Here is an 11,100-nt window from a genome sequence, read left to right on the forward strand (position 1 = left end):
GGTACTCGATGCAAACTATCTCTGATGCCCACAACTTCATCCATGTGGATTTAGACTTTTTAAAAATCCCGTGGGAACAGAATTTCTGAGACAAAAAGTAGCCTGTCTTACTCCGGGATTTTCGTTAAAATCTGTCAAACGGATGGGTGAGAAAAGCTATAGCAGACAGACAGACACACTTTCGTACTTATAAAATTAGTTTGGATTATGAGGTCAGGAGTTCAGCTGGACCCTTGGCACTGAGGAATATGATGCAGTGATTGATATGATAAAGCTCTCACTACCGATTACTGACCTCAGACTAGTACCTAGAGGAACATTATATAGGGTAGGTTAAATTTGGTCAGAAAACACAGGTTAATGGCGATCCTAGAGGATTTCAGGGCGTCGTTTTAATGAAACCAACAAAATAAAGAAATAACAAAAAAAATATTTAACACGAACGTTGTCATCTCGTTCAGTTTTGGAAGTACAAAAATATAGTAACTATGAAACAATATAATATTTTACCCAGTGTAACTTTCACATAGTCATACATTTATTTATTTTTAATGCTGAGTATGTTTTATAATAATTTACAAAGAATAGTCTAACTTAAAAAGATAAAATTCCACTGTAGGTCTCGTTTACATTTCTGGCAAAACTACATGTCCAGGCTAATGCGGTACAAAATCACTAATGTTTAGGTAATGTTTGACTTTATACGTATCAACTATTTATTATACAATTTTACAAAATTAAAATGTCAGTATGCAATATAAGTCCCGCAAATTGTTAATGCGCGAGGCCGACATTTTAGTGACGTCAGCACTAGACTGAAGTTTCAAGCTGATAGTATATTTTTACTTAAGGATACGTCAAATGACGTTCTTTTCGATGTTAATGAGACATGGTTCCAGCGTAGTAGCAATTTGCGGGACTAGTACACTCTTCTCATTAAATAGAGTTTTTATAACAAAAAATCACGACAAACATGCTTGATTCTTGACGAAGACAGATTATATTCTCTTAACGTCTTTATGTTTATGATCCAGTGGTTAAAGTACAGCAAATCAAATAATAAGCACCATGATTCGGACTTTGTTTATTTAGTGGCCATCCATATAATATTACGTCACACGAAATCTATACTAATATTATAGAGAGGTAAAGTTTGTAAATTTATTTGTAGGAAGTAGGTAATCTCTGGAACTAGGGACTGAAACGATTTTGAAAATTCTTTCAACAAAAGAAAGCTACATTATTCCTGAGTGGCATAACCTATTTTCAAAAAAATTAGAGATCCCTACGAAAATTGTAATAAGCTACCCGTGCGAAGCCGGGGAGCCTCACTAGTACAAATAACGAATGAAAATCAGGAAACCTAATACCTAAAGGAAATCGAAATAGGGAAGTGCCGCTGAGTATATAATAAATTATTTAAAGAACAATGGGATGAGATTTAAATACAATGGGCTCAGAGCGGGCGACAGGCACTTCATGATTTAAAAAAATAAAAAACCGACTTCAATACTTAACTTTTTGGTGCCGGTGCCAATTAGCTTATTAGCTGCGCGAATCGTCTAGACTTCATATTTTTATGAGACTCCACAATGGCACCTCATTGGCACCGACCCCAAAAAATATTATTATGTAACTATATTAACTCTTGTATACATTATAAATTCGGTAATAAATTAAATTATTTTTTAATTTTTAGTGTTTGTGTATTGAAGTCGGTTTTTATTTTTTTTTGAAAAAAAAAATTATTTAAAATTTTTAGTGGCCCCATGGTATTAAAATATGCTATGCCTGGTTAAAAATCTACTGTTTACTAAGCTATTACACTGATCGCGAGCAATTTACTCATATCCGTTGAGGAGTTCCATTCTTCATCTTCCATCCCATCCATCCATCTTCGAAGATGTTCATCAGATCTTCACCAAATTTATATGGGACCATTTTTGAGGTATACCCTTTCAAACAAAAGAAAAAATTTTAAAATCGGTCCAGGCGTCTTCGAGTAATCGGGAAACATACATAAAAATAAAAAAAGATTCCCGAATTGACAACCTCCTCCTTTTTTGAAGTCTGTTAAAAATGAAATTAATCATACGTGGTTTACTCAAAAGTAAAAATTAAAAAGTTATGCGACTTCAAGATATTGCTTAGCAATTGAGTCATCAATTACAAAATAATATGATTAAAGTCACATACTTCTTAGAAACAGTCCGAGGCCTTTTTGGAACTAAGCCAGAATACTCGTCTCGCACCCTGCGCCTTGCACACAGTACTGCTACTTATTCATAGCTATATGAACTATATCTATCGAATAGTCGATGTCTACCACTTCTCCAGTAACATGGAGAAATGTACCATATTTTGTTCACCTATATTAATATTAAAAGAGGAAAGATTTGCTTTTTCTTTGTAATCGATAAACTCTGAATCTATTGAACCGATTTTATGAATTCTTTCACCATTAGAATGCTACTTTATCCAGAAGCAACATAGGCTATATTATATAAATCGTATTTGTAACGCGGACCAAGCCGCGGGCAAAAGCTAGTCAACTATATATTTTTGGAAGCAGCCGCAGTGCCGCATTGCCCATTGTTCTTTAATTCAAAACAGTTTTTAAAGTCTCCATAAATAAAGCATTTTTCAGCTTGATCAGGCACTTTAGGGACAGGACGAAAAATGCACTTATATGCAAAAGGATTTGATTAATTAAATAATTTAGTGTGACGTAATATAGGATCATACCCGTCAAGCATGACCCGTTAGTCGCTAATCACTACATTCTACATGATGAACATGTGAACACAAACGAATTTATCACAGTTATTACGATTCTAACGGGACGAGAGGGGTGGCCAATGCGCTGTGTCGTGAGCGATCCGGTCATTCGGCGACAACAACTGCCCACAAGTGGAACAAACCTCCAGCTTACAACCAATGTCCCTTCCGATCACTAACTCCTGCTGCTTCGCAATGTCCGGGAGCAACGCAACCAAGTCCGGAAAAACAGTTTCTAATTGGGACCCCAAAGCGGCCTGGCAGTGCAGGTAGAACTCCTCAGCACTTATGATACTGTCCCGGAACGCTCGTGAAGCCACTTTGAAGTCCTCGACGGCCGCAGCACCGCCCAGAGCCACAGCGAACTGTTTAACGAGAGCTCTGTTCCGTTGTTCGAAATCCGGTGGAGGGATGTAAGAATGGACAGGAGCAGGGAACGTCTGTCCGGCAGAGTTGGTGAAGGTCATTCCATCGCACGGCGGTCGCTTCTTACTGGGCGGAGCACTCCCGTTTTGCACAATTTTGCTCGCGAAATTCTCCGTCTTAACACTCGGAGGCACAAACTTGTCCGCGCGAGGATTCAAAGGCGGGTACTCCTTTATGGCTAAATTGAAATCTCCGTTTCCAGTGTTCTTGTGCACGGATGGAGTGTCGCTGATAGTTTTGATCTTCCTGTCGGTTTCAGCACTGTTGTTATTGTTGTTGACGCTGGCTGCGAGGTACTCTTTCTTCATGTTCAGATCGTTGACTCCGTTCACGAGATCGAAGTCGACGGGGTTCTGGGTTTTGTTCTGTTTCTTCTTCTCCTTTTTGTTCTTGTTACTTTCGGTAGAGATGTTATTGTTGGTTGGTTGGGGTTGAGGTTTTGGGTGTGACTGCAGTTGCAGTTGGGTTTTCTTGGATTTTGTTTTCGTGTTTATTGGTAGGGTCGGGAAGTCCGCGATGGGGTTGAACCCAGTTTCTCGCGTGGGGACGGGAGGTGGGTCTGGCTTGGGTTTCCCTTTCTCCTTGGACTTGGAGACGGTGATCCATTGTGGCGGAGCGGTTGGAGTGGAGGATGACGACAGCGCGGGGAAGGCTTCGGTGCCCAGCTGCGCTTTCTTCGGCTGGCTGTTTGTATGGTTGTTCTTGAAGGCTCGCATCTCGTCGCTGTTGATCAACGAGACCTTGGAACAGACATGATTTTATAAATAAAAAATAACCTTTTATTTAAAATACCCTATGAATTATTATTTATAGTAACAAGAAATAGAATTTATGTGAACCACTATTTGGATTCCACTATTTGTATGAACCCTTCTCATTCTGAGAGGAGACCTGTGCTCTGTAGTGAGCCGGCGATGGGTTGATTATTTGGATTCTATTCTGGATACCATCACATATCAGCTTTCAAAACAAGATTGCATTGTTGTAAGAAGAATACCATAAATTCATCCAATCACAACAATTGCGATTGTAATAATTATGAATAACGGGATTCCATTAGCGTTGGTCCACGTCCAAAATTTGACCTTGAACGTTACCTTAGACGCCTGTACGGTGCCTGCGCCGATGCTGGGATGGTCGTCCCTCGAGAGACCGAGCGACGGGAAGTCGTCGTCGGACAAGTTATTGGCGGAGTGCTGCTTCTTCTGCGGCGGGACGGAGATGCAGTTGCCGCTGGTCTGAGTCAGCCGGAAGTTGCTAGTGCTGGGCTGGTTGTGGAGTTGGATAGAGACGCTGGGCTTGGACGCAGTTACCTTAGAAGCCTGCACGGTGCCCGCGCCGATGCTGGGATGGTCGTCCCTCGAGAGGCCGAGCGACGGGAAGTCGTCGTCGGACAAGTTATTGGCGGAGTGCTGCTTCTTCTGCGGCGGGATGGAGATGCGGTTGCCGCTGGTCTGAGTCAGCCGGAAGTTGCTAGCGCTGGGCTGGCTGTGGAGTTGGATAGAGACGCTGGGCTTGGACGCAGTTACCTTAGACGCCTGCACGGTGCCCGCGCCGATGCTGGGATGGTCGTCCCTCGAGAGGCCGAGCGACGGGAAGTCGTCGTCGGACAAGTTATTGGCGGAGTGCTGCTTCTTCTGCGGCGGGATGGAGATGCGGTTGCCGCTGGTCTGAGTCAGCCGGAAGTTGCTAGCGCTGGGCTGGCTGTGGAGTTGGATAGAGACGCTGGGCTTGGACGCAGTTACCTTAGACGCCTGCACGGTGCCCGCGCCGATGCTGGGATGGTCGTCCCTCGAGAGGCCGAGCGACGGGAAGTCGTCGTCGGACAAGTTATTGGCGGAGTGCTGCTTCTTCTGCGGCGGGATGGAGATGCGGTTGCCGCTGGTCTGAGTCAGCCGGAAGTTGCTAGCGCTGGGCTGGCTGTGGAGTTGGATAGAGACGCTGGGCTTGGACGCTGGAAATTTTTTTTTTTCATTATCTACAAAAATACGACTCGATTGCAGTCTTTCATTAGAATCAAGTCGGCAACACATTAATAATAATTGAAGGCAGTTATGCCGAAATCCTGGTAATAATACTTACAGTTCCTGAGAACAGTAGCGGCGACTGGCTGGGCCGGCCGCGCGGGCTGTGGACGAGACACAGCAGGCCCGTTCGAGCCGTCCAGCGCTGGGAAGTTCCTGTCATTGCGCGCCAGACCTTCCGCTCCTTGGGGAAAATATACTCGTTAATAAAGTGTGATATTTTTGTGTAAAATAAAATAAATCGATTCATCAATCATCAATTTATAGTAACTTTTTTTATAAATTCGCTTGAAAAAATAAGTAACAATTTATTATTAAAAGCGGCAGGGGTCGTCGTCATTAAGCGTGCGAGAGCAAATAGGTTGGCGACTAATGCCCAGCCCAGCAACTAAAAAACAAAAATATAGAAACCTGATATTATTGTAGGTATTTTTTAAATTATATCTGGCAGCGAGAATTATTTATTAGCAACTGAATAAAATTACGTGAGGATAATTAATAGCGGATAGTAATTAAAATAGTGAAGTTAAAATTTTAAGCCCAAGCCGTAGGCGAGGGTTTTTAATTCGGGTTACGGGTTACCTCTATAGCCCCCCCGCGCGGGGCCCGCCATGAGCGGCGCGTGCGCGGGCTGCGCGGCGGACAGGCGCGGGAACTGCTCGTCGCTCTGCGGGTTGATGGACGCTTGTGGCGCCGCCGGCAAGCTCACCGGTGGAGCCTGCTCTTGGCGGTCCCTATCCCTAAAAATCCATACCATTTCATTATTTATCACTATTATAAATGAAAACGTGTTTTTGCTTGTTGGTTTATTAGTTTGATTTTCAATTACGTCGCAACGGAGCAACGGAACGACGTGATTTTTATCCCGGAAAATCATGCGAAAGTGTGTTTGTTTGTTGGTTTATTGGTTTGTCTTGCAGTCACGTCGCGACAGAGCACGTGATTTTTGCATGGGTATTATAGAAGACCTGGAGAGTGGCATAGGCTACTTTTTATCGCGTAAAATTAAAGAGTTTCATAGAACGGATACATAGAAACCTAAATCAAAGATCCGACGCGGAATCAGCTAGTAATATTATAAATTCGAAAGTGTGTCTGTCTGCTAGCTTTTCACGGTCCATCTGTAACCGTTTTGACGAAATTTGGTACAGAGATAGTTTGTAAAAATTACATGCTTAGTTATTTATACTTGCCTATATTAAGTTTTACTTACCAGTCGTATGAAGGTAGCAACGAAACTTAGAGCCCAAAACGTTCGTGTCTTAATTTAGAATACACACCTGGGCACCCTTTGCACGACAGGATGCGGTGTGATATTGAACTGCAGCTCTAAAGTGCGCGCCTGCCGCGTCGCGCCGCGCGGCATGCCCCGCCCGTGCACCGTCGCCTTGTGACCTGCAAGTTGTTGCTATGAGGAGCTTACGATCAGAAACGGACTAATCCTCTTTTAACTCAAACGCATTGTTTGTTTTGTAATCGTAGTGTCTTTCTTGATCCAGTTACGTCGTTCCATGTTATAATTTTTAACAAACATGGGGTAAAAATTGCCCCAAAAAGTGAGTTTTCAAACAAAAACAGATTAGTTCAATACTAAAGATGTTAGTGGCACCGATTCAGTTGTCTCAATTTCAATTTCAATTTATTGCATTTCCATAAACTACATCATATTATGTACAAAGTATTATGGATACCCAGTTTGGGTGTCGCAATTTGGTCCTTAGACCTTTCTCTAAACTAAATTTAGAGTGTCTGCAATCTGCATCCTTTTCTTTTTAACAATGCTAAAAAGGGAACGGAACATGACTTTCACATTTAAAGACCCCAAATTTTAGTGCACAATACAAATTTAAACAGTAGGTTCGCGACTGCGCGCTAAAATCACGGGTTTTAACATCTAAAAATTAAATTTAAAACTGTCAAACTGTGTCTGTCCTTTTCAATTTACATTAGTAAGAAGAGTATGCGAATACTCTAAAATTAGGTTGTGCTTAGAATCAGTACCATTATTGGACTAATCTGGTTCTGGTTAAGGCAACGCACCAAGAAATAAGATGTATGTCCCGGACCAAACCCCCTTCAGCCTTAGTTGTTTAAGTAACGCGTGGTACATGTTCTTGCCATTTCCGTCACACAGGTGACAGGACAACCGCTTCTTCCGCAAATGACGATGCTACAAACTAACCTTTAAGATCAATTTCGCTTCGAAACACAGCAGTGAGATGCTGTCCCGCACACTCGCCCTCCTCGCACAGGTAATGCTCGGTGCGGAAGTGATGGGCCAGTGCGGAATGTGACGCGTAGTACAGGTTTCTGCCGTCCGCGTCACACAGGTGACAGTACAGGTGCTCCTTCCGCAAGTGACGATACAACTCGTCCGCATCCATGAAACGCTCCTCGCAAAACTCGCATAGCGGGTGTCCTCTGTGTGACAAAGGGACATGACAAATAGTAAACTAGGTAAATAAATACCTACCTATATTTTAGTAAAACAAAAGGCAAATTAACATTGTAGATGTCTCGGCTACAATGTCAAAATAGTAAAGTATAAAATAGTCTGGTTTAATGTAGAATAATATTATAAATGTGAAAGTGTGGATGTTTGTTCAAAAACTACTGGACGGATTTGACTGAAATTTGGAATGGACATAGAGTATACCCTGGAATAACACATCGGCTACTTTTTATCCCGGAAAATCAAAGGACGAAGTCGCGGGCCTCAGCTAGTGTAGACTAAATATCCTGCAATTTGATCCTGATATTTGTTAAAATTTCGGAAAACTAAATTTTCTGGTAATCTGGTTTAATGGTTTAAAAATCTATTTAGTAGCTTGTACCTGTGGGATGTGTTGTCCACATCGCCTTTCCGTCGATGGTGAGCGAGCTCCTGCCGCGTGTAACATCTACGCTCACTGGTGAAAATCTATAACAAAATAACCACAATACACACCAATTGTAGTATAGTAATCAATTAATTATTCAATATTAATAATTGATCGCAACTTAGCAGGCACCGTGTTTATATAACATCAATTGCATAAAAAAGTTAGTGCGCATATTATAGCTTTGCACATATTTTTAAGTACATACTCCATATTATATGATGCCCGGAACTTCACGCTTCTTCTGTTTAAATACCAGTTTTTTTTAAACTGATATGTATATGAGAAAAGCAGCTGTGAAAAGAGCTGGTAAAGCAATCAGCTGAACAGATTTTCATCCATTAGCTGTATCATTTCCATTAAACATTCCTTTGAATAAAAAAATCCATTTAAATTGGTCCAAGCATTTTGACTTTGTACATCAAATTTTTAAACTCTCAATCACTAATCAAGTTGATCAAGTAATATAAAAAATATATACTTAAGTAATATTATGTAGGGAAAGTATTGAGTTAATGACAAAAAGTATTACCAGTGCTTAGTAAAAAATAAACTAACACAAAATACTGATGGCATCATTAAACTTACATTATCTTTGACTTTTTATCACCTGAACACAATAACTATAAGCAAATAAAGGCTGTTTCATAACAGATAATTAAGTTACATATTTAGCTATCTAATCACATAACAATACAAACCTGCTCTCTTCATTAAAAATTAATTTTTTGATGAGATTGCATTGTAGTAATCAATCAAAATTAATGTCTTATTATTAGAAACGTTATTTTCAGTTTAATAACCTATTAGATTCAGTTAATACTTCAATATTATTACTTATAATTTTACTAATATAAATTCATTTTTTCCTACTATTAACTAACCAAAGGAAACCAAAGACCGAAGTAAATACAAATTGGGTTATTAAATAATACTGAGTAGATAATATATGAAGCCCTGGCTAAACAAAACATGTGGAGGCAGTGCTCCTAAGACATTCATATTATTATAGATACTGTGGCATTGAGTTGCGATATTGCCATCACACTGTATGGTGCTACTTGCTGTGAAGAACTACAAAAATGCAGATTATTATCACCCAGATTTAGTTAAGACTAGCTTATGCTCGCCACTTCGTCCGTGTGGGCTACACAAATTTCAAACCCCTATTGCACCCCCTTAGGGGTTGAATTTTCAAAAATCCTTTCTTAGTAGATGCCTGTCAAAATAGCTATCTGCATGTCAAATTTCAGCCTGATCCACCCAGTAGTTTGAGCTGTGCATTGATAGATCAGTCAGTCAGTCACCTTTTCCTTTTATGTATTTAGAAGATAGTTATGCCAATCAGTACTGTCAGTATCAGGAACAGAAATACACCTATCAGCTTGTTCAGGATGATTTGACCTGCAGCTCACTCCAGCAATGCATAGCATAATGTTGTATATCAAATCTTTGAAAAGAGCAACCGCCCAGTTTCTTGTTGGTTCTTCTCGGCATTCTGAACCAGTGGTAGCTATGCATTTGAAAAATCAAGAGTTCTTGTAACAGTTTAGTTAAATCACTAATTCATATTATAAATCCACGCATACGAAGCAGCGGGCATGAGCTAATAAAAAATATTTTTATTTTATTCTATTGAATGGGTTACTAACTTAATACTAGATTTTTGTATTATATCATAAAAGAAATAAACCTACCTTCAAATGTTTAACGCACAGATCACAGTAATACCGCTCATGGGCCTTCCTCATATGATCGCTGAGCATACTAAACGTACGGAAGGGGATCTTATCCTTGCAGCTCTTTTCCGTGCATCGGTTCTCAAGCAACACCTCATACTCCCGCTTGATCTCTTCACTGCTGAAGCCTATCTTGTACTGTCTCTCAAACAGCTTGTCAGAGAACACTCTGTTCCGTAGCTCCTTGTACGGTTGTACTGTTTCAGTAAACACCACCTGCAAATGGACATTATTTTTATTTATTCATATACAAGTTAGCCCTTGACTGCAATCTCACCTGGTGGTAAGTGATGATGCAGTCTAAGATGGAAGCGGGATAACCTGGAAGGGATATGGCAGTTTTTATTAAACCCATGCCCCTATACTAACTTCTTTCTGTGGTAGAGTGTAGCAGTTGCAGCCCTACCCTTAATTTGTAGGTAGGTACATGCAAATGGTAATTTTATTTGGTGAGTTAAGAGATTTCAGAACTGCATATGGATATAATTTAATTTTTCCAGTTACTTATCCAAAAAAATTGGATAGTTTCAGTTAAAAAACTTGTTTTTTTAACAAAATGCAAGCAATAAGGCAGCCTACAACCTATTTTTTTACATCAATAGTTCCACAGTTGATAGTGTAGATCTTAAGATACAGACTTCCCCTATCTGCCTTTCTTATATCTGATACTGTTAAATCATTTAAATCTTAATATTGCACAATTATTTACCAATTTCTGTTCAATCACTAACTTGATTCTGTCAATTTGATGTTAAAAAGTATTCTACTGCTAATTTATTATCAGGGTTTTTGAATATTATACTCATACTATCGGCTGCTCATGAAAAATATAAAACTGATCTACATGTAAATTACGGTGAATTATGTGATAGGACATACCCTCGCCAGGTCCTGACGACAAATAGGGCATTCGTTCTGTTGGCAAAGAACGCGCATTCTAGTTGAACACTCGAAGCACACGGGGTGGTCGCATTCCCCGATAGAGTAGTAAACGACCGTCTTAAAACATACTACGCAAGTGTTGTCGTTCACTTGAGATTCGGCCATGATTCCACAGAAGATTTTTCTATAAAATAAAACAAGAAATTCAGTTTAGCTAGTAAGTCGAACTCCAGCACAATACCGTCCGTTAAAAAACCTACCCCAATTTATAGGATTTTGGTGCACAGATGGTGGATTTGGAAAGAACAGAAGGGCAAACCAGCAAAAATCCTTGCCTTGACTTAATCCTCCAGTACCAATACCAAATTGACA

General features: G+C 40.3%; 1 protein-coding gene across 2 annotated transcripts; it reads right to left on the bottom strand.

Annotated features, from left to right (window-relative positions):
* Positions 1-357: 357 nt before the first annotated feature.
* On the bottom strand, positions 358-11,100 carry LOC117987989 (E3 ubiquitin-protein ligase ZNF598). Of its 2 annotated transcripts, none has more exons than XM_069502758.1 (10): positions 10,989-11,100; positions 10,726-10,912; positions 9,805-10,062; positions 8,063-8,148; positions 7,411-7,649; positions 6,509-6,623; positions 5,811-5,968; positions 5,287-5,412; positions 4,734-5,158; positions 358-3,944 (listed from the first exon to the last, which is right to left on the bottom strand). In XM_069502758.1, exons 2-10 carry the CDS (start codon positions 10,891-10,893, stop codon positions 2,835-2,837), a joined length of 2,685 nt encoding a protein of 894 aa, XP_069358859.1. In that variant the 5' UTR covers positions 10,894-10,912; positions 10,989-11,100; the 3' UTR covers positions 358-2,834. The 2 variants fall into 2 exon arrangements, with proteins under 2 accessions (XP_069358859.1, XP_069358858.1); XM_069502757.1 differs by having other exon boundaries at positions 4,734-5,182.

This window comes from Maniola hyperantus, chromosome 13 (assembly GCF_902806685.2).
Source record: "Maniola hyperantus chromosome 13, iAphHyp1.2, whole genome shotgun sequence".
In the NCBI taxonomy this organism is placed as follows: Eukaryota; Metazoa; Arthropoda; class Insecta; order Lepidoptera; family Nymphalidae; genus Maniola; species Maniola hyperantus.